Raw genomic sequence first — 25,695 nt, forward strand, 5'->3', positions numbered from 1 at the left:
GTGTCAGGGAACGGTGATGACGTAGCACCAAAACATAATATAATTATCTACACAAATATTGAGCTTTCTGTGCATGACTGTGTTCAGAAATGTGTCACAGCATAATTTGTAAAATATTGAAAGCAAAATTTATAAAACAATTAAATCACAAGATGCATTATAGTTATTATTGGTGCTAATAACTAATGTCAGACAGTTTCATTTAGGGGGCCTGAGTTGTCCAGTCTGGGTTGTTGATTAGAGGCTTGGGGTTCAAGCCCCAGCACTGCCAAGCTGCCATTGTTGGGCCCTTGAGCCCCTCACTGTAGGGGCGCTGTATCATGCCTGACTGTGCACGCTGACCCCAAACTCCAAAGTTGGGATGTGAGAAGGAAGAATTTCACTGTGCTATAATGTATATGTGACAAAATAAAGGCTTCTATTCTATTAAGAGCATTGAAGCAGGGGTGCTATAGGGGACAGAGGCTAGTTTCTTCGCTTTACCTGTCATCAGCTGTATTTTACTCTTACTATATTTACTCTTATATTGAGAATTTCCCCTATATTATACCACAGTGCTGCATGCCAATATGAGTTCAGCTTGCACCCATATGCTAGAAATCCAAACTCTGCCTCGGCTATACACACAGCTTGCCTGTCTCTGGTCCACTTTCTCTTGGAGAGTTTTTCTCTCCTCTTCTCTTTGCCAAGTGACCTCTCCAAAGACCCCTCCGTAAGCGTAAACAAACACGCCTCTGTGCGCTTTGGGAAGCGCAGCCTCATCTAGCCCAGCTCCCTCATTCCACTCCCGCTGACAGGAGTCGGCTGGCAAAAAAAAAAACTCCCGGTTATTTTCTTCTCTTTAAAATGTCACCTCAAGTGTCACCAGTGGCGCAATCGCATCCATTTCCCAGAATCCAACTGGCACGGTGGATGTTTATGTTAGTGGTTAAAAATGGACTCTTGAAGGGAAAAGTCAGAGAAAATTAATAACTCACCATTGCATATTTATTTAAATGGTTGAATGTGAAATTCCACGACTCTGACAGGCAGCACTAGTTTAATGTTTTTAGGGGGCTTGCTGTGGGGGTTCAGGAATCTGTTGAAAAATGAAATGTGTGTGGGTTTTTCATGCTGTGTATCTTCACATGTCCATTTTATTGGTGCTACATGCCAATGCAGATTGATAGCCTGAAAGATTTGCCATGGTGTGTGGGTAAACGTTCATTATTGGACCAGTATTTCCCCACATCAGAACCTTTGGTCAGATCTAATCTGAGCCCTTGAATTAATGTCTTCAAGTATCGATGTGCACACGAGTTACCAAAAGAGTGATATAGAGCATGAGGAGTTGGATGATAGCACATGAGTAGCTTTGCAAAGGAGGACAAGCTTTGGAAGACTCTGTCTCTCCTCTTCTCCTCCCTGCTTGATGAATCCAAAAAAAATAGAAGAACTGGCAGCGTGATTGAGTTTCAGGATGCTGACCTCATCTTTTTATATTAGCACTCACTAATGATGATAAATATCCAAGCAGCATGGCGCAACATGGCCCTTCATCACATCCCTGTTCCAGCTACCTTATGTCTCTTGTCTCTGCTATGTCTCTGTCTTTTATTCTCTTTCAACTTTTTTCCTGACTTTTTTTTACATTTTGTATTTATTGTATTGCAACATACTGAGTCTGATGTCTTCTCCCTTTGCCTCTCCATGTACTCTAACTAATGCCCTCTGCTCTTTATCTTTATCTTAGTAAACTACTTAAGGTTCATGATCTTATTATCCCTTGCCCCACTATCTTAAAACTCATACTACTGTTTCTCTTCCTTGTTCATCTTCCTGACATCCCATTTCTCAGTTCTTCCCCTCATATCTCTTTTCTCCCACTCTTTCTCAGTCAGTTCTTACTTATTTTGGCTGTCTGTATCTCTGGAACGAATCCAGGCTGTTTCCCCAGAAGCAATGGGCTTGTTCTCTATTTGACATCTTTATTGTGGAGTGTTTCAAATAGAAGGCTAAATGGTGGCACTGGGAACCATGACAAAACCTTAGAGGGCCGACACTGAAGACAGCTCTGCTGTTCTACATCCCTACTTTCTCGTTTTTTTCCTGTATGTCTCACTCATTTTCCTTCTGGTCTTTATCTTTGTCCTGGATTTCTCCTTGCTTATATCTTCTGCACATTCTGCTTATATAAAAACCCCAATTTCAGATAGTGGTGCAAACATGGCATACTATATGCATCGGTATCTCATTTCCCCTAAAGAATTAGTAACTAAGTAAGCAGACAATTCACTTTTCAGACTGATGATGATAAGTGGAAAAAAATAATCAGTTGGATGATGGAACTTACAACACAACTTAGTGACTTCATATTCTGTTCATGTTCATAGTTAAGTGGTGGCCAGCAGTGGTCAGTGCCATTATAGTGTGAAGCCTGAAAGACCATTATTCTTTCTTCTTCTTTATCTTCTTCTTAGACAATGTGGTTAACAATATCAAATAATACAAAACTAAAGGAAAATCTAGAAAGTGATAGGCCAGTATTAACAATAACAAAGATTTCTAGGAAATTCTGAAATTTTATTTCAGTTTCTTTCATGATTGAGTACAAGTGTAATGTAAAGGCATACAGTTAAAAGCAGATTTAGCTAGCTCACAGAGAAGCGAGAAATTCCGTGACCCCAGTGTCCACAACAAACCTAGAGGTTACAAACATGCCAACTTTATTTTTGTTCATTATTTGAAGGCAAAACACTGGATGTTTGTTATTAGCCATCATTAGAGTAAAGCTAGAGCAACATTACATTACATCCTAACATTACAATAGCTGATAGGTGACAAACAAACTGTGTGCCCTTTTTGTCCCATAGGAATCCTACTGAGGTAATGGGAACCACCTTATGTTATATTTCAATGGATTGGTCTTAGTATTAGTATTTTGCCCCACCCTACATTGCCACCCTAATAAATGTATTGGGTTAAACCTGGCCACCATATTGTAAAAATTCTGGCTTAACCACTTATTCTGCTTATTTTAAAAATTACCTCTCTTTTCTCTGTTTGTGCCTCATATTTCTGATTTTTACAACCTCTCATTTGTTACAAATAATATATTTCAGTCAGGTGTATATAGTTTTTTAGAATCTGAGGTAAAGTGAGGTAAAAGTGAGGTAATGTGAACTTCACATCCACTAACAGGAGTAACAGGAGGTTTAATCTCACTTTCTGAAATCCAGGATACGTTGCGTTTGAATTTCGAATGTCATACACACTGTTATGCACAACATTTGGGATCATTTCTGAGTAAGAAAAATTACATTTGGACATAAAATTGAGCCTGAAGTCTTCCTCTGTTCTAGTAATATTAGGTTCACAGCCCCTGAAACCATATTACATGGCCGATGATAAATGACATGCTCTGAGTTTTTCTGGACTCACTTACTTTTCACATCAGTCAGTGATTGAAAACTCTGGCTGCATGGACATCTTTCTGAAGTTTCACTCATTTACCTGAAGTTTAATAAAAATACCAGTACCAAATTCCAAAATATTAGTCTGGTTAAAGAAGAATGAAGACCTTTTTCTCAATTTTTTTTCATTATTGGCTGCAGTAAATTTCATTACTGATGTTGATCTATTTCATTTTTTCATATTACATTTCCCTAAATCATTTAATATTAAACTCTGTAATCCATCATCACTATCTTCTTGAGACCTTTAGCCTCAGTTAAAATGTTGGATTTATACATAAATATTCAATTTGTCCCTCACCATTCCAAATATTCTAATACTACTAACTTTAACTAACATAGCAATACGGCTAGTTAACACCTAGTGAACTGTGCAGGAGACGTGTCAATATTATGGAACTTCATCTTATACTTGAATATTTGTTACTTTAACAGCAGCCAAACATTTTCAAATTCACACAGGATTTTTTCATTTGCTAAATTGTCTGGCTAGTTAACTGCTGGTGCATTAACATACATTCAGCTGGAACCAAGTAAGATTTAAGTTATTTTAAGGATCTTAGTCTTGCTTTACATATTTTATATTCTCATATTTATCAATTGCCAAACCTAGAAAATATAGATAAGGCAGCAATGTTGTTCATTACTGCTATAGTTAATTAGCTGGAATTCAGGTTCTGTGGATAGGATAGCTAGCTAATATGCAGGTGTTGTGGCTAGCTTAGCAAGCTATTGTACATGTTCTGGTATATGTGCAGATTCTGTTGCTAGGTTAGCTATCTAGTAGAGATGTTTAGAATTAAAATTTATCTAATTATAGAAATATTTTACAAAAATTTTGAGAAAGTATCATTTAAATCGAAAACTATGACATTTATTCTAATTTGACCCAAATACAAAATCAATAACCTAAATAATCAGAATTTGCCTTTGATAAATAACATTTAACATGAGTTTAGAGTTAGGAGTTACATTTTGTATTTTTTTTAAATGAATATTTAGAACAATATAGATTTTATTTGTTTTAAAAATACTTGTGTACTTTCTACAGAATAGAACATGCAAGGTCCATATGTTTATATCTGTATTATATTATTAGGATTATTGTATTCATAATAAATATTATTACATATTTACATTATTACATCTAATTATTACTAGTTTTCGAGTCAATTCAAATCATGTATCCAAACATGTGAATGCTATAAGACAATAGGAAATCAATAATAAACTGAATTAAGTTATTATTTCAGCAGAATTTGGGTACTTTGTGTTTGGGATTTTTACGACCGAGAGGATTTAAGAGCATTTTCAGTGACAGGTTTCTCTTTAGTCTCAATGCTTCACTCATCTAACACATCAAGCGTTCACATCACTCTCCTCTCATTTCAGACAGATGATGTCAGCATTTGTCACTGACACCCACAACCAGCAGCTGACCGACCACCATAAATGGTCTCCGGTGGCATCAGTTGACCTCATGTTAATGTTGTGCAACACTCTGAGTAAAACATAGCATGTGAAATTATAAAGTAGAGTTACATTTAAAATAGATTCACCAACCAATGATGTATTCACTGCAGTGTGTCTGTTCGGCTTTGCTTGGAAATGTCCTCGCTTAGTAATGTGTTTGTTTTAACTGGGAACTTCACCCACACACACACACACACACACACACACACACACACACACACACACACACACACACACACACACACACACACACACACACACACACACACACACAGAGCAGAGGTTCAGAGCACACACGGGGTAAAACAGCCTCTCTGTGTGTTGGAGCTCATGTCGGAAGTCGTTTCACAGACTCCCAGATGCCACATGTCAACAAGTTTAAGCTCTAATTGATTTAAGATTGGCTAATGGGAGAGGCTGATTAAAGGCTAATCTGGTGCAGTTCCTCCCCGTCTTTTTTCATTTCGATTCGTATTTATTTTTCCTGCCTGCGCCTGCAGCTGGACTCAATGTGTTGATCATTTGGCTGTTTTAATGAATGTCTGCACCACTGCTCTGCAGCTTATCTTTTTATCTGCTCGCCTGTTTATCTTTAACCTCTTTTTTCTTATTCTCAAGTCACTTACTTCAGCCAGAAAGCAAAAAGATAAGGTACACAATATATAAAATAAACTTTCTTTTTTGAGCTCACTGTACATTTTCATTTTTTTGTATGGCGCATCTTGTAACTGAGATTTCTCAGAATGTTTAGTAGACAGTTTGTTGTTATAGTATTTCCTCTATTACAAATTAGTACAAATTTTCTGTAATATTGTATTCTGCATAGATTTTTCTTATTCTTAATCACAGTATAACGTCTCGTCGCCTTACATAATCTCATTGGATGACAGCATTATATAAATAATCCAGAGTCATTTTCTTGTCCAGAGATGACAAATCCTGACAAGTCTGTGTCTGTGCTCTCAGGGTGGGAGAGATAGTATACTACCTGTCAATCACAATATTGCTAGACATTTGTATTAACTAACACATGAGGAAGAGGGCAGACTAATCCGAAACAAAAGCGGAGGTATAAAACACAGCGATAACAAACGGCTCAGAAATTCGACACATGCTAGGAATGGCAAGATTCTGTCTTTATAAGTCTCTATATGTAATAGTAATACCACATCATTATATTATGCCAGTTATAATGTGTTGCTGAAACTATATAGATTCATTGTTGAGCTATTAATTACATTTTTTTTGTCCTTTTGTCTATCATGTAGACAGCGTATGACTGTAGGATGCAGATGCAGCCTGTTAGCATCCAAATGATTTGCAATTTAGGATAAAGATCAAATCAAATCAAATTAAATTTTATTTGTCACATACACATACATACAGAGTACGACATGCAGTGAAATGCTTTTTACGTCTGTCCGGTATTCAAGCATAAAAAGGAATGGAATTAAGGATAAAAATAAAACCAAAAGGAGGTAGATAAATAAAAAGTATAAACTAGATAAAATATATGAAAATATATGTGAAAATATATACACAAATGTGTTGTATTGGCAGTACAAATTAAAATGATTTTGTAATTGTCCTTAAAGTGTCCATGTGCAATATGGTGTGGTATAAAGTGGCACTGTGATGTGCAAGTCCAGAGTTGAAGTAACAGTCCAGAGCTAAAGTGTCATAGTGCAAAAAAAAGGTTGTGCATAACAAAAGTGAAGATGGAGGGAGAGGTCTAGTACAAGATTACCTAGAACTCACTTTGCTGTTTGTAGAGTGTAGAAATTAAGCACGGCACAGTTTCAGACATCAGGCTTTTTACATTTATTTTTTTCATTTCTTGGCCTGGTGTTCTGTCTGAATCGTTTGCATTCTCTCTGTCTCCCCTTGTTGTCTCACATTGTCCGTGATGTCTTTTCCAAAGAAAGTTTAAACAAGTGCAATCAAACAAAACAAAATCAGTCTAAACTTGCTGTCTCAGATGCCAGATGTTTCAATTTTTGGCAGCATGAGCCACAATTGAAAGATGACAGCTGAAATGTTTTTCTTTTTTGAGAACAAGTTAAATTGCTGTCTGTCACATAAACTATCTGTTGTCATTCATGCATTAGACAGTAAGCGCTGCATGAGCTGAGGCCACACAGTGCAGTTCCTCACCTCCTACATGTTGGGAAATGCTTTTTATATACTTCATCTCATTAAGGTTTGTGTTCGTTGCAGAAAAGGCAATTTATATTTCCCAAGACTGATGCTGTATGATATGCAGTGGTGCCATGTTTTGAATGCGAATTTATTTCAAGTACAAGACAGGAGATGTGCTTGGCTGTGAGAGAGACAGGGATGCCTCTGGGGAAAAGAAGCATAAAGCTAGGCATTCTCTCCTTTTTCCAACTCATTCCGCCACTTGCTCGGACAGTAAAGGCCTCGCTGTCTTGGCTGCGTTAACGAGTCGCCCTACAGAGCCTAAAATAAGAGCCGAGTCTCCTGGTAAAACCAAGGGCCACATAATAAACCCCTGTGACCAAATTAGGAGCTTGTGTGTGTGTGTGTGTGTGTGTGTGTGTGTGTGTGTGTGTGTGTGTGTGTGTGTGTGTGTGTGTGTGTGTGTGTTTGTGTGTGTGTGTGTGTGTGAAAACTGGTGTTTGCATATTGCACTTTTTATGAGCGTTTGTGTATCTGTATGGGTTTGAGAAATTGCCAGTGAGACGAATGATACCGAGACCCATGGCAGTAGCGCTCACCTCATCTCCTGCTCTGTCATGCCACACAGAGAATACGGTGTTTGTCCAGAATCTGTGCTCAGAACGAAACATTAGCACTGTAACCCCAGTTGTTGAAACTCATATTGCACGATGATTTTTGGCTCTGCTATGGCTCTGTTAGCTTGCAGCGGCATTTATGCTGCTGTACCGGAGGTGCTAACAGCCATAAAGCACTTAACACACACAAATAAATAGCAGCTCCAACACTAGAGAGCTCATAAAACTCACTGCCTTTCAGTGAACTCTTAACAGAAAGGGGCTCACAGCATACTTACTTAAGTAGAGACAGATTCACTTGCGTACGAACACCCACACACGTAGTCGAGTGCAAAAGTCTATGTACGTTTGGACAGCATACAATAAATAGTGTCACAAAGATTATCACAAGAGGACATCGTAGGATTACATCAATAAAACATTATTAGCACAGTAGTAACAGTTAAATTGTACATCCATTAACCGTTGATTAGTAATGTATTAATAATGTTCACAAACATAATTTTTTGTTTATTAAGCATTTCAAGTAGGAAAATCATCAAAGGCAGGATGTCGGATGCAGCCATAATTAGTTGTTTATTAGTTTATATTCCCACATCGTTGCATTTCGTTGCCTTGTACTTGTACATGTGTAATGACAATAAAGTTGAATCTAATCTAATCTAATCTAATCAAAGTTCTCTGTTTTCCTAAAACAGTGTGTCCTGAAGTTTTCTGATCATCTCATATAAAAGCAATCTGACAACAATTCCCCATCATACTTTTTATCTGTTTCTAGTTGTACATCTATGAAACAAAATAGTTTCTTTTATTACTGATGTTGTGATAGCTATAAACAGTCAATGTCTCTCATGAAAAATATAAAACAAATAAACATTTGCATAAATTGAACCTGGATTTCAAACGGATTGTGCCACCAAAGTTTCCAGCTTTTCCCACGCCAGAATTATTACTGAAACCATGCAGAAAAATCGAAAGCACAGAATGCAATTTGAAATACCAAACAAACATTTAGATTTGTATATCTGAATACGCTGATACTGGAGACTCCTTCCATAAATGTAAACTAAACATCACCCATTATCTAGAAAATCACATCTTAGTTAATTAACCCATTTTGAACACATTTTTGTATTAGTTTTTGTGCAGTGGGTGCTCTGTATTGTTGTTGGGAGGATCAAGTTTCAAGCCCCAGTGCTGCCAAGCTGCCAATGTTGGGTCCTTGATCATGGCCCTTACCCCTCTCTGCTGCATGGGTGCTGTGTCATGGCTCACCCTGTGCTCTGACCACAACCTACAAAGTGCGAAGAAAGAATTTCTCTGTACTGTAATGTATATGTGAAAAAAATAAAGGCTTCTTCTTCTTGAGGAGTCAACACCTGTCCAAAATGCAAGTGGTTTAAAATAAAATGAATTATGAATCTTGTTTGTTAAACTCTTCATCTACACATCAACACCCATACTACTCATTACACTCTTATCTAGACTAAAAAAGTCTATCAAAGTGAGAGAGAAGACATCCAGGAAGCTTTAGACTAAACAGTGCAGGCAAAGCACACAAACACACACATACACATGTACCTTAGTCAGAAAACAGTCAGAATATACACTGAGTCACTGTCTTTCACTGACCACTCACTGCTAATGGCAGTAGATGAGGATGTTATAGTATCCAAGAAGCTGTTCTTAATCAACAATTTAGTTTTTGCTTTTCACTTTAGTCTTTTTTTCTCCCAGAACTGTATACTATAATAAATCAGACTCCAGCGAAACAAGTAATTCTATTTCTTTTCTTTGCATATCCCAACTGAGGAGGTTTGGGTTGCAGCACAAGGACAGCTATGACACAGCGCCTTCGAAGCAGGGAAGGGTTAAGGGTCTTGCTCAGTTGCCCAACAGTGGCAGCTTGGCTTGAGCCCTGACCCTCTGATTAACAACTCAGAACTTTAACCACTTGAGCCACCACTTCCACTTTTTTAAACATACTCATTTCTAACCTGACTTGGACTTCTGTATTCATGAACTGATCCGAAGTAATGTCTTCTGACATCTACAGTATAATTACCCCAGGGATTGTCAAATTGTCAGATTTTTAACCCCCTCCATTTCTTTAGTTTGTCCAATGTGCTAAAGTAATGTTATGGATGCCAGACAATAGATCAAATGTGTCAAGCCTTATCTAGAAAGAGCCGTTTTTATTTCAGCCATGCAGATTCCACACTTGATAATATTTTGACAGCCAAGCTTAACTAATCAACCAGGTGGAATCAGGTATGACTTTGGCATAACTGGAACAAAAACCTTCACCCACACTGACCCTTTGTGGATAAGATTGGACACCCTCTAATGAAGGTTACACCACAATGCTGTTGAAATCTCAAAGCTGGTTGGTCAGAATGTGTTGATTTAAATAACAGTTAAACACTTGGTGCTGTGATGTTGCAAGAAATGAATCAATGCTATACTGAAGCTAATTATTGTCCAGTTATTTATTTTTTTGAGCTTATATCAACACATTTTTCCAACAAGTCATACTTTTATCCTTTTTTAGTTACAGTAAATGTTATTAGAGGATTTAATTTCATGTAGGCCTATATGAAAGGAGTCTATAGTTTCAGTACTTTGTAACAAATGTAACGCTTTAAGTTTTCCGACACAACAAGATTAAAGATGGCAGATGTTGCGATTCTGCCAATCCGTAGTCACAGAAGTGGTCAAAATTAGCTGCAGACCTGAGTCTCCAAAGTAGAGTGATGTTGAATCCTAAAATAAATAAAAATCACTTGTGTGTTATTGTTCCAGAGCTAAAATGTGACACCAGCCAACACACCAATACATTTACAGATCTTTAATAGTCATGTCATTGCCTGTAGAATATGAACTTACATTAAACAATATGACCTGTATGCTACTGTAAACAATATGCAGCTTGAAACACGCTTTAAAGCCTGAACATATAATTTCTGTGACAACTCCAGACTTTTCTGCTGTCTGACCGTCTGTCTGTCTAACTCTCTGTTTGTGCCTCTGACCAACTACCTGAGTGTGTGTGTCTGTGTTTGTGTGTGTCCTGGCCACTGAGTTTATTTTTTTGGCTGTCGGGAGGATGCTTGTGCGAATGCCGGAACATTCCTGTTCTGCGTCTAACCGGCTGTGTTTCTCAGCTACATCAAATTGTGAGGAGGAAAAAAAAGGGGGACCACAAATAAACAAAACCATTCACTTTCACAAATATCTGTGTGGGCTTTTGATTACAGAGTAAAAAAAATAAAGGTTGCCCTCTGTGTGTGTGTGTGTGGGCACACGTTGATGGCTGTTTGTCTTTTCTGTCTGGTGTGGTAGATGTGGACGAGTGTCAGGACAACAATGGCGGATGCCAACAGATCTGCGTGAACACCATGGGCAGCTACGAGTGCCAGTGCAAAGAGGGCTTCTTCCTGAGCGACAACCAACACACCTGCATCCACCGCTCTGAAGGTTTGCTTAAAATTGTGTGTGTATGTACTGTGTGTGTGTGTGTGTGTGTGTGTGTGTGTCTCTGTGTGTGTGTGTGTGTGTGTGTGTGTGTGTGTGTGTGTGTGTGTGTGTGTGTTTACTTGTCCTGGGCTGTAGCTTTGATCCTACTTTCTCATTTATGTGTATTTATTTTGGAATTGAACAACAGTAATCTTCATACACAGACACTTTGATGAGTAAACATTATTTAAAAACCGTATGTATATATTTAGACTGGTAGTTGGTGGATTTTCCACAGAATCGTCTGCTCTTGAACTCCAGCTGGCTGGCGGTTGAGTACTTTGCATACATTAGGTTACTTATTCTTGTTTATTAAAACACATTCACATTTAAATAAAATAATTTACTTATACACAAATGAATAGAAACTGACCCCAAAACTGGGCAAAAAAACCACTGTGGTAAGGACACATTGCCCACCACACCCCTAAACTTCCCAGCATTCCACACCAGATTATGGTGATCCTATTCTATAGTTTTGCAGGCAGGAAACCATTTAGCTGTTATATATATATATGTATATATATATATATATATATATATATATATATATATATATATATATATATATATATATATATATATATATATATAAGGAGATGTACTTACATACTGTACACACAGATGTATTTTATGAACAAGTCAATTATTAGACTCTTTATGCAAATGATTCATCCTTCATTAACAGACTTATTATTTAAATGCTTATAATAATATTCTGACTTTTCATTGTTTATAACCTATAAAGCAGCTTTACAAAAGCATATAAACAGAATAAAAATGGTAAAGTTTCAAATCAAGTTACAATTTATCTCTAACATCTATTCCTAATGATCAAGCCTGAGGTGACAGTGGTTAGGAAAAACTCCCTTGAGGAAACCTTGAGAGGAACCAGACTCAGAAGGGAACCTCATTTTCATTTGGGTGACACGGGACAGGAAATAATGTAAATGTAAATAATGTCCTTTCTACAATGATCTGTAGTGGAGTGGAATTGTGTAGCAAATAGGAACTAACAGATCTATCTATCTATCTATCTATCTATCTATCTATCTATCTATCTATCTATCTATCTATCTATCTATCTGTCTGTCTGTCTGTCTGTCTGTCTGTCTGTCTGTCTGTCTGTCTGTCTGTCTGTCTGTCTGTCTATCTGTCTATCTATCTATCTATCTATCTATCTATCTATCTATCTATCTATCTATCTATCTATCTATCTATCTATCTATCTACTTTTTCATGTTTTTATAGGACATCTTGTCATGTCCTCTGCTGCTATTTCAAATAAGGTTAAAGTTAGGTGGTTTGTGTGCTAGCCAATGTTTCCTGTTGTTTTATCCATCAGGTCACATCACAGAGTCTGGAACTAATCCCAATATTTACCTACCAGCCTGCTCTGAGTTTTCATTCTACAGCCACCAACCATGGAGGCTGAAGGCTAACACACATGCTTTCCTCTGAGACATATAAAGTCAGACATATACATCATTTCCAACCGCTGCATCACAGGATAGTGTAACACACTTAGAGGAAACTGTCACATGCTCTTTTCCACATACATGAGCTCACAGATGCACACGATTGGCTAATGTCACCGTGATTGACATTGGACAGAGTATGTGCGCTATGCTCTATACTCATGGATGGTTGTGGCATTGTCAGGATTGAAAGTCATCATGATAGTTTGAGCGATTTTCTACTGCACCACTTGTTTCAGATTCACCAAATGATTCTGAATGAATTCAGTAATTCACATTTGGTACAGTTAAACACATGGTAGATGTGACTACGTTCCTGTCTAGGGATTTTACAAGATCATATTACATTTGTGGTGAAAGAGCTCTTTAGGCAGGTTACATGTTTTAGAAATGTATGATATTTGAATTTATTGGTAGGATTTTATGCATTTATAGTCATTATGTCGGATCAACAGAATGAAAAGGGCAGAATTAAACTTTAAGAAATGGGATGGTTTATTTCTATGAGAATTCATGAGTTTTCCTGTTACTGTAATGATGACCTATTATTGTGGGGACAGTTGCAGTTCCTAGTCGCCCCTCCCTGTCTGGCTGTTTTTTTATTTTTTTTATGATGGTTATGTTATGATACAGATATCTGTAGAAAATGTGAATCGACTGTGGTATCCTGCAGTATATTAAATGAGGTGCATTCGTCCCATTATACCTGGTTTGATTATATAAATTTTATCTTTTCTGAGGAAGGCTTAGCTCCGCTAGCCAGATCCTGAGTTATATTACACACTACAACCTCTGTTGTTTCATGTCATATGGCTGTAAATGTAATTATGTAACTGTGACTCTAAGTGTGAATACACTGTACTTCAAAAGTATGTAATGTGTGTAAAATAAGCTTGAGCTCCGAAATTGGATCACCTACTTCAGTTTTAATAAATCTCAAGATACTTATATTTAACATCAATAGCTATATGCTCAGGCTAGCTAATGTTACATATCAGCTTTGTATGTTTACTCCGTATTACCAAGACATTCATTTTGTAAAACTGGACAAATTCTTATCCCACAAATTCTTCCACGTGAACTGACAGCGACATTAATGGCATTTTGCTTGCGCAGTCTGGACTCAATAGCTTCTGTTCTTCTTTTCAGAGGAAGCAGAATATGAGAAATGTTTGAATGTGCCACAGCTCAGAGTAGTACTTAGGGTCGTGACGTGTGAAGGTCGTGTAGTACTGAAGGTCATTATCGAAGGGATTAATCGCTGAAACGCATTGCTTGTATTGGGTTTGGAGGTCACATGCCTACGCAGTGTGGGAGTGGCTGAAGGCTGGTTGTAACACAAGGCTTGTGACCTGTTTGTGTGTGTGTGTGTGTGTGTGTGTGTGTGTGTGTGTGTGTGTGTGTGTGTGTGTGTGTGTGTGTGTTTTTGTGGGGAGCGGCATGTTTGGTCTTATGCTGAAATGACAAATGAGACACATCTACAGTCAGACAGTTGCATTCCAGACAGCTTGAGGGTCTCAAACACACACACACACACACACACACACACACACACACACACACAGATAAAAGAGTGAGCCGAGCTGTAATAATTTCTGTGATGTCACTCGCGGTCATGTGCGGAATGTGGCAAGTAGATGACCTCTCTTTTCATTTCATATCTCTCTCTCTCTTTCTCTCCTTCTCGCTCTCTCTCTCTCTCTCTCTCTCTCTCTCTCTCTCTCTCTCTCTCTCTCTCTCTCTCTCTCTCGCTCGCTCTCTCACCATGCATTTTTTGTTGTTTTCTCTGACAGAAATAGAAATATATTATTATTATTATACATCCAGGTATTTTCAGAATTATTGACAACCTTTATTACAATGGCCAAAAAACAAAACAAAAAAAAATTACTCGCAAAAACAATCTCTAAAATTAGGTATATTGAAAAGAAATCTATTAAAAAATTTCTATCAGCATCCAGGAACTGCTGTTTTTGCCTTTGACCACTTCCTGTTTTTCTGAGGAATATGAGGTTGAAGAAATTTTGTTATTTTTATGTCTATCATCATGAGAAAAACCAGAAGAGCTTTCAACAGAGGAGGTTGTTGATTTGCACAAGTCAGATAATGGATAAAAAACATAAATATTTAAAATGTTTGATCAAAGCTATTAGAACAAGTTTCAAGTCAGGAATTTACTAGAACGAATGAATATTCACTGATCACAAGCTTATCCATGCGATGCTTTAACAAGAATGAATAATGAGCCTGCTGATCATTTTGAAACAAGCAAAAACGGAACTTGAAGAAAATATTGTAATGATGTAAAACTGTACAGCTTAAAACATCACTCTGTGCTTCTGTTGTTTCTTTTGTATATTTTGCACATTTTTGTAAAGGATGCCAACAGTTATAAAACTGATTGCTTATGTTTTAAGAATGGACGAATCCCAGATTCACTCTGGAAAGAGTGAGAACCCAGCCATGGGGTAAATGAAAGTCAAAATGAGTCTACAATGAAAGCAGGAATGTGAAGGACTGGAGTGAGAAAAGGAGAGAAATAGACAGAAATAGAAATATTGAGTATTTGCTTTTTGGGAAGGCAATAACTACACATTTATCTGGGACTGCACTAGATATATTTATCTCAGAAGGAAATCTTTGTGTGTGTTTGTTTGTGTGTGTGTGTGTGTGTGTGTGTGTGTGTGTGTGTGTGTGTGTGTGTGTGTGTGTGTGTGTGTGTGTGTGTGTGCGTGTCTGTAAATAAGCTGCAAAGATGTCTTCATGTCTTCATTAAAGTTCAGTGATAGCATTGAATTGACATGTGCACCTACACAATTTAATCACTCTCACACACACACACACACACACACACACACACACACACACACACACACACACACACACACACACACACACACACACACACATAGAGAGAGAGAGAGAAGCAACATCAGGAGCTCATCTGATCTGAAGAATGCATTTCTTTCTTATTTGTATAGTTTTGACTCGACCCACACACACACACACACACACACACACACACACACACACACACACACACACACACACACGCACACGTCTTATTTCGCACGTCTTATTGAGCCTCATCACCTAAAATGAACCTCCCACCTTCACTCATCACACACGCTTGCTGATGACAGCCTGTGTCTTCATGCATGTGCATCGCTGTGTGCATGTTGGATGTTTACAGTTCATCTCTCAGCACTCAGGGCCACTGGGTGAGCTGTGTGTCTGTGTGTCTGTGTGAGTGTGTGTCCTTGGCGCCGTCCGTCTGCTGTAGAAAAGTGGGGTTCTGTTAGTGCATGATCTCTAACTTTGGGGCTGTCTTCGACGTCGGATTTCACACGCGGTTCCGGTTTAATGCTCTTTTAACACATGCTTGACAAAAGCAAAAGAATGTAATAAAATAGAAATAATGACTAAAATGAAGGTGTTCAACTAACTTCTCCCACACAATAAAGACCTAACACCATTACGTTTTCTTGATTTTCTTAAAAACGGAATTATTTCACCATGTAAAAAAAGAAGTGAGTAACAGTTGCTCATCTTGCTATTGAGTTTTATTACACCTTCTCTAACTGAAGACTTTTATTAACGGGCTGTTTAGTGTGAAACAGAGCCTGTGTCACGCGACACAATTGGTAATGCGAAAGCTGTGCTGTGGACCAGAAAGTTGTTCAGAACGTGGTATTTAACCCAAGTTTGGTACTACAGGAACTATGCCTTGGTTCCTGTGAACATGAACACAGTTTGCACTTGATCATATGCTTGTCCAGGAAGTCAACTAACCTGCATGACATTGTTAGTTTACACAACACAGGTGTAGCTTGAGTAACAGGGAAATGTTTATTTCCCATTTATATTTTTTTAATTTTCAAACAGTGTAAACAAATGAATGATTTTCTGTCTGTGATTTCTGATCTAAAAGGAGTTTGGTGTCTTTCAGTGTGAGACCTGGGTTTTCCCCTCTGTTGATAACCTTACACAGAATTTTAGTGGTTGAAGATAAACACCTGCAAATTTTAGCAAAAAAAATCTTACTTTAAAGATAGAAAGAATTGTGTATTAACCATCGAAAAAAAAATCTAATTCTTAAAGCTCTATTCATATGAGCTTCATATTAACCAGCATTGAGGAGTGAGACACGACAAAGAGATTCAACACTGAACATGGACACAACAAGCAGGAAATGTTTTTTTGGCCTCTAGGAGAAAGAGGTAAAGGACAATAATTCAAAACCTTAATGCAGACAAAGTTTTGAGTGATGTATAAAAACAGGTTTTAGGTAAGCACCTCAAAAAGAAAACATACTGTAACAGGCTATGAAGCTGCTCCAAGACTTCAGCAAACTGTCTGCAACAATCCTTAGTTTCTGTACAGTAGGCATACTGGTTACTGATGAGGAACAGGTGAGAGTGATTAGTAATCAGGTGACCGTGAACATGGACGGCTTACTTGTGAGTCATTTTTCATGTGAAGGAGTCTGGAGCTCGTCACCTGCCGATTGTAGGAAACATAGTTTGTTTGTTCAAGTACTTTTCTGGAAGTGGGCACAGACATGGACATCTACAAAGATGTCATTAGTTTAAGCTGTTGCGAATTTTCCGAGTATATCTCAGAGTTAACCAGTTTCTTGAAAGACGCATTAACCAAACCGCACTGCATGACTAAATATTCATAGCATCCAGATGTTTTCCAGAAGGTTTTCCGTTCATCTCTCACTCTAATACGAGGCTTAGGGAATGAAGTTTAGGGAAAAAATTGGCAGGTTTTGATTGTCTGTTGCTTTTTATTTGATTTTTATAGATGCTTACCTGCCTCTTCGCCCAAAGCAAGAATTCATTGAATAAAAGTTTCATAAAACAGTAATGTAAAACCTTTACACTATTTGACCAGGTGGCAGCAACCTACACTAAACTCCAGTGAGCAGTGAAATTCGAATTTTTTTTTAAGGAAATTAAGAAAAATTACTGAAAGGTTCTTCTATATTTGTGCTGAGTTGTTACTGAGTATTGCTAAACTAACTAGCTCACTAATCAGTAAGAAGTTCTCATATGAAAGTGAAAATGTAGAATCTTTTATCTATCTATCTATCTATCTATCTATCTATCTATCTATCTATCTATCTATCTATCTATCTATCTATCTATCTATCTATCTATCTATCTATCTATCTATCTATCTATTTATTTATTTATTTATTTATTTACTTGTTTATTTTTAAACTAACTAACTCACTAACCAGCTGCAGTGCATTGTGGTATTTTATCAGTATGCTTGAAATTCTACAGGCAAATTTCCTCATATATTAAATAGGTCATGATTTTTATATTTTTCCATTTATATTGAGTAGATCAGTATTTTATATATACTTAACATAATAATATGTAAAAACTGCCTGTATCTAATACTCCATATTAATGACAAGCGATGGAAATTAAACTGTATCTGTTTTTAATACCCATGAAAATATAAGTAGTTCTTGGTCATGGATCTTGACTTTTGGTCTTTACTCTCAAATAAAAGTTTCATTTTATTGAGGCAAATATTTAGTTTAAATCGAGGTAATCACGTGAGTTAAAGCCAGCAGTCCATCTCTGCACTGTACAGTTAAGCATCATGGCTTAGTTTCGGGTGAGGCAGTACATCTGATGAGGTCCTTGTGCATTCCTACTTTTAAGGGAAAAAAGTGCTTAGTGGTTGAATCTAACACTGAGTTTGGAAATCAGAGCCTGAAACTTTAAATATGCCATTAGATATCCCCTCATGTTGTGAAAATAATATCCTTGTAAATTCTCCCAGCTCAACCACAGAGATTCTGGCAAATGATGGCTGGTTGTAAATTGGGAATTTGAGCAGGGGTGGAGGTTGTTTGCCATGAGAGCTAGTCTGCTACTTGTCAGGTTAGAAGGCTAGACATGTCAATAGCATCCACTGTGATGAGACACTGGGAATGATGCTAAAAAACTGAAAGAGTGCTTCTTCTAACTTTTTTCTTTAACCAGGTGCCATTCTTCTCTTTCATCTTGTCTATGACTTTAGAACCAAAGCTTGTATATGAACATGGACAACAACAGGAACTGATGTTGTGTTTAAATCTTCGTGTTCTCACTGAGGAGATTTTTAGGAGATTCTCCATAAATGACCCAACAGTGTGAAAAACTGAATTTTCTTATAGTTCTCAAATTTTTGAATGTGGAAGTTTCCCAGCATGGAAACTTGGTTAAAGGTACATGCTATTTGTTTACTATTCAGTTTTTTCAATTTTAGTATTTTTAACCAACTGGTGTGAGAAAAACTACAGATTATTTGTTTTGTCATGATACCTTCCCATTCATTCTGGACAACTGAGCAAGACTATTTACCCTCCCTGCTTCAGAGGCTCTGTATCATAGCTGCCCCTGGACCCTGACCCCAACCTCCTCAGTTGGGATATTCAAAGAAAAGAATTTCACTGTCCTATGATGCATATGTGGTGATAATAAAGACTTATTGTCTATGTTCAAGGTAGCTAAGCTGTTAACCTCACACCTAGCAGCAACGCCTTCATAGCTTTAACTGCTTAAATGTCGGATATATTGTATGTTTGCCTCATGACAAATTCACACACTGTAATGGACTGGAATCCCATTTAAAGTATATTCTCATCTCTTGCTCTTGGGGATCAGCTCTGGATTTAGTGCATCCCTGACCAGTGCAAAGAGGCTACTAAAGATGAATGAGTGGGCGTTATTACCACTGAATGTTTTCACATACTACATCACTAAAGGCAAAATTTCTCACTTTTACATATAATTTCCTATATATCTTTCCTTTATGTGTTTTTCTTCTTTCACTTAACAGAGGGTTCTAGCATGTATATTAACTTTACAGTACTATTTTTATTTATTTGATCTCACTTTTGTTTACATTGCTGAAACCACCGATGAAATTGAACAAGTATCTAACTATTAATATTACTTCCATATTGTTTTTAAACATTCAGTAGAAAAGTGACTTCAGCCCGAGGAGCTCAGTAGAATTGACGTGTTCGTTTTCGGCTGTCACTTCTGGAAGTTTGTTCTAAATCAGCTCCCGCTACCAGGGATTTGGCTGTGTGCATTAGTGATTGTGTGTTGGTGCAGGAATGCGAGTGTGTGCGAGAACCTTCAAAACTCTTTTAAGTCTGTGTGGCTCAGATGGCTCCGGGTCTACCTATAAATGCCCTCTCTTTCCATGTCAGTCCGTCCGTCGCTCTCTCACACCATCTCCCTGTCCGTCTCTCTGATGAGGGGAAAAAAACTGTTATTAATGCGAGGGCTCACGGCGGCGCCGCTGCTGCTGTACAGACGGTGCTGGAGCAATGCAGGCTGATGATTTATGAGTATGAGACCTGGCATGACTACACACACACCTTTAAGCTCATACACCTACTATAACTCTGACAGGCTTTCCGGTAGATATAGGACGTCCCACATAATGCACTCACAGAACAGAGAAGGCTTGGAGGCTTTTAGAGATTCAAACAAGCCTGTTTTTTGTGAGGAAAATGTGTGTTTTCTTTTTCTTTTTCTTTTTTTTTTTTGCTTTTAGGATTCAGCGTTGCTTTTATTGTCCTGATTTGGTCAGTCATGTTGCATGATGTATCCCCTCCCTCTCGCTCTTTCTCCTCCTCTCTCACTGTCTCGGTGTCTCACTGTGTCTGACCTGCTCCAAAGGACAGTGCAGGAAGGACAGAGGGAAAAACAAACAGCAGGACAAACATGATTAAGTGCAGGAGCCCAGCGTGTTTATTTGGATTTTGTGGCGCGCTCACACACACACACAAACACACACACACACACACACACACACACACACACACACACACACACACACACACACACACACACACACACACACACACACACACACAGCTGATCAAAAATGTAATTTTAGTTTAACGCAGAACTGACGATGCTGAGAAAGCAGACTTTTGTGCATGAATATATGTGTTTATCTTTGTGTCACACTTAATTAGCCCAGTGGTGGCTTAGGTATTTAAACTGAACACAGACATAGACACACACAAGCTAATACATGTTATACTACACCTAAAATCTTTGATTCGTTTAGTTTTTAAAATAAAACCTGCAACAAAAATGCAGTTTTCCTCATGGGGAACAGCTAACTTCAAAATTTTCAGATATTCCTATTCTTGTGGACACAACACACACATACACACACAGACTCTTTCAAACTGTGTCCCCTGCAAACATCCTGCTAGGGCTGTGGAATCCTGGCACACAGGCCATAGTTCATGGGTGGAAACTATTGGAGGTTGGGCTTGTGAGTGTGTGTGAGTGTATGAGTAAATGTGTGTTACTTTGAAGAGGAAAGACAGTATGCAGCCTGAGAGGGATCTTTTCTAAGCTGTCCTATAGACGCCTCCTGGCTGCTGTCTGTCATCAGTCAGCTGGAGCTGTTCTGACATACAAAGGAACAACAAATAGATAATTGTGGGCAAAATTAAGCTTTGACTTTTGTTCAGTTGTTTTATCTTGTCAAAAAGTTTTTTTAATGTAAAAAATGTAAAAATGTGCTTTTTTAATGTAAGTGTGTTGTTAATACTTATAACTATAACATGGAGTCATTTGTCTTTATTTCTGGGCATGCTAATATAGGTACTGTGGCCAATTTGTGATAGATGTGTGTGTGTGTGTGTGTGTGTGTGTGTGTGTGTGTGTGTGTGTGTGTGTGTGCGTGTGCGTGTGCGTGTGTGTGTGCGTGTGTGTGTGTGTGTGAGAGAGTTTTTTTTCAGTGCAGCTCCGTGATCAGTTATATTAAAAAAAGTCTTCATCCACCGCTTTGAGTTTGGACGCTAAATGAAACACATTGAACTGGCTTGAATTGAACAGAAGCCTTTATTTGTCACATTTACATTACAGCACAGTGAAATTCTTTAGGAGTTGGGGTGAGAGCACAGGGTAATACATGATACAGAACCCCTGGAGCAGAGAGAGGGTTAAGGGCCTTGATCTAGGGCCCAACAGTGGCAGCTTGGCTGAGCTGGGGATTGAACCCAGATCAATAACCCAGAGCCTTAACCACAACAGCCAATGAGTAACAACTGACCGATGAGTCTACAGCTAAGTGGTATTATATTGATATGATTTTCAACCCACAGGCAGTCAGAATGCTAGAAATTAGTTTCAGATTTTTTTGGCTTTAAAGATCTCAAAAAATAATATGTGAGCAATTCCAGGAGTCAGCTCGGGATCACAAACAGTCTCACACACTTCATTTAAATGTTTCATTAAAGCAAACGCGTCTATCCCAGTGTCCTCTTGTGCAGTGTAGAATTGACTTATCTGATCGGAAACATTTAGCTTGTATTTAAAATTCAAATTCAAATTAAAACTCAAATTTTATTTTTCACATATTCGATCATACACAGTACGACAGGGAGTCATATAATTATAATAAACAATAGTAGAGAATAAAAGAATAAAATAAAGAGATACAAATGCGGCACAAGTGGATAGAATACAACAAACAAATAAATATGTCAAAGAACATACCAGAAAATATTATCAGATTATTGTCATACATGATGATGTCGTCCATTAAAGACAACCAGGTTAAAGTTACCCGTGCAGAAAATAAACAAAAATAAACAAAGCGTGGTCGGAGCAGTCGTTGCGACAGCTTACCTCCCCGGCGCCATCTTTACCCCTTACATTGCTTGACTTCTTTTCATGTGTGTATATTTATCATTATTAGTCTTTCTTCTAATATGATTAATGAGTTCTTACAAAGGCATGTTGGCTCTTCTGTGTGATGTAAATGAACAGCTCTAATCTTTAAGGAAGACGCGTTAAAATAGAAGAACGGCTAAACTTACAACCACATGCACACATGGAATTGCACAGCGGAGGTGTTGAAGGTAATTGGGCACTGACTGCTTTACCGCTGTCCTACTCTATTTATATAATATGTTCAAATATTAGCACTGAGGTGGGGAACTTAAAGCTTCTGCTTTGGTCACCACTCCTTTGGTTTGGTCTTTTTTGGAATATATTTTAAGGTCTTTTCCACCTGACACCAAGCTACAGTAACAAAATTTTTACATTGCCAAGTGAGCCATACCTTTACCGTGCTGAATTCTGGTACCGTCCTTACCAGGGTCATATGGCTGGAGCTGGAAATAGAGGACATATTTAATTAGTCAAGCACAACCATTCTTAGATTCAGACACAAATAGTGCTGACGAAATAGTGCTGACGTTTTCCTTGATTTCCACACAGAAATATATTTTGTTGATGATTTGTAACTTGATTATACGGTCCACTTAAATTCTGTCATTTTCAAACTAAAGTCTACATACTCACTCTCACTAAGACAAAAGCAAGACTTTTTGTTTAAAAAGTCAAACCTGCAGTACATTTTGCTCAACAGAAAACTTTAAACAGAGATGAGCTAGGTTCAGCATCACACACATTTTTGTATCTGCTACATTCATGATTTTTTTATTAATGTCAAAGAAAATAGGAAGTGGTAGCTCAGGGGTTAAAATCCCAGGACCACCAAGCTACCATATGAGCAAGGCCTTTAACCCTAAACTGCTTAAAAAAATTGATGAAATGTGAGTCTCTCAGGATAAGGGCATCTTCCAAATGCCATAAATATAAAATGTTAGACATTATGTGATTACATAATGGGTACTGTGTTGTTTGATAACTTTGTTTTTTACTAGAGCCGAGGCAGCTGGTTTGTGTCTCAAACCTTGGATGACAAGGCTGAAGAGTCTGTGTAAGCGAGACAGAGCGTCTTCTAAAGTCACATTCTCTCTGTAAACATCTAAAACTCTATCCACGCACACACACACACACACACACACACACACACACACACACACACACACACACACACACACACACACACACACACACACACACCTTCATTTATCCACGTATGTTGACATCACAAAGGGTCAGTGGTCTAGTTGTGGAAAGTGCAGAGGAAGTCCATATGAATGTCCAATTTGTGGCTTGTGTGTGTATTTGTGAATGTGTGTGAGAGTTTAATATAGCCAGAGAGTGAGAGAGAGAGAGAGAGAGAGAGAGAGAGAGAGAGAGAGAGAGAGAGAGAGAGAGAGAGAGAGAGAGAGAGATTGTGTTTAAAGTAGAGCTTGGGGAGGGTTATTGGAAAGGACATTTCTCGGCTAAAGGACATCAATGGCGGCTGGTGAAAATAGAGTCTCATTGAAATGCATGGCTTAGTACCTATAGCATTGTGTGTGGAGAGAGAGTCTGACAGATTTCAATTAAAATGGCATTTACAAAAGGATGGATGGGAAAAGGGGGCTCTTTTGTGTCTTTGAGTGTGTGTGTGTGTGTGTGTGTGTGTGTGTGTGTGTGTGAGATTCATGCACCATGTTCAGTTGTTACTTAAAGACTGAGCAGTTTGAAGTTTTTCCCCCCAAAAATTTGTAATCCCACAACATGCCCAGTGCTTCATAAAAATAATGCCAAAAGGTTTTTGTCTCACTAACAAATGTATTGTTAATCACATCATGCCTAGGCTCTCAAGCTAAACCTCTGGCATGCTGTAGAGAGTCTGGTGGGTATGATCAATATACATGGTAACCATCCACCTGCTTTCATAGAAAAAGCTCACTTGACAGATATATCAACTGACCATATTGATCACAACTCTTGACTCTTTCACTGAGTCCAAATGATTATTTTTTTGATGGAAGACATCATAAACTATTCTTTAGCTGTGGCCAGAAAAGTCCACGAAAATAACAGATGCTCTGTAGCGCTTTACAGGAGTGTCTGCTGCTAAGATTACACAATGCCTCAGAACAAAATGACAAAATACAAACTAACAAACAAATGTTGTCTGAGTAACAATTTGTATTTCTTTTTTTTAGTCTTCTGTGTGGTTTAGCTAAAAATACTCTTGAGAAAACAACATTTTCCACTCTCTCCCAATGGATTAGCGATAATGTACAATGGAATAATACATCATTGGCTGTTTAATAAAGACTTGAACGTATTAAACGTTCAAGAATTGTGTGCCACATTATAGTATTGTGACACTCTTTTTATAGTTTGATTTAATTAGATCTCCTTTGATGGCTCACTTATTTAATTCATCCATTTAATTCTTTAAACCTGCCATGCTTAAGACTCGTGAAGGCACGAGCCTCTTTGATGACTATGTGGTTAAAGCTGATGGGAGTGTGGCTGTAGCAGTTGTATAAATTATTATACACGAGGCTTTGAAAAGTGCTTTCCGTTTCATACTACACTCAGGCTTTTAAAAACGCTCATTTTAAAAGGGGTCTTTTAAGTGGCTAGTTTATGGGTAACCACACACACACACACACACACACACACACACACACACACACACACACACACACACACACACACACACACACACACAATTTCCTGGTTTATACTTGTACATTGCAGCAATGTTTGTGTATCTTTGCCTTGTAGCAGAAAAGAGCTTTATGGGTAGTCTTAGCTCTCACAAACTTGCGTATGCACAAAAACCTTAACAGTGTTTATTTCGGTGATGTGCACCAGTGCATAACTTTGTAACAGTCAGAGGTGAAGCTTCTAATTTTTCTCAGTAACATGTCAACTTTTACCTGATGAAAGATCAACCCCTAATATAAGTATTAACAGGAACTAATTTTTACAAATGTTCCACAAAATCGAACGTTCCAGTAATCAGATAAAAGTTATGAGGTACCACATTTTGTTGTAATCTTTGGAAAATTGTTGTTATAAGAGAAATGAAGCACTGTGGGATGTGATGTTATTGGAAAATAATCAAGGTTGGTATGGTAAGAGTAACTCTTCTTTGCACTGGGATGCAAGCAGCATAACAACACATCTAGTGTTTTATTTTTTATGTATTGTTGCGAGTAAGGTATACATATCCAGAAAAAAACAATAAATATAGTAAATATAATTTAAACAGTAAATTATTTGGCATTTTAGTACAGTATGTCATGTCCTTATGGCAAACTTTGCCATA

At 37.8% G+C, this 25,695-nt stretch overlaps 1 protein-coding gene across 4 annotated transcripts in view; it reads left to right on the forward strand.

The window, feature by feature from the left end:
• The window catches only part of scube1 (signal peptide, CUB domain, EGF-like 1), a 77,753-nt gene that overhangs the window by 13,178 nt on the left and 38,880 nt on the right, over positions 1-25,695 (forward strand). For all 4 annotated transcript variants that reach the window (XM_027151489.2, XM_027151490.2, XM_027151491.2 and 1 more), the window contains exon 4: positions 11,024-11,158. In XM_027151489.2, coding sequence (XP_027007290.1) covers positions 11,024-11,158 — 135 coding nt within the window. The remainder of the gene's footprint in view (positions 1-11,023; positions 11,159-25,695) is intronic.

Source organism: Tachysurus fulvidraco, chromosome 19 (genome assembly GCF_022655615.1).
Source record: "Tachysurus fulvidraco isolate hzauxx_2018 chromosome 19, HZAU_PFXX_2.0, whole genome shotgun sequence".
NCBI classification, from domain to species: Eukaryota; Metazoa; Chordata; class Actinopteri; order Siluriformes; family Bagridae; genus Tachysurus; species Tachysurus fulvidraco.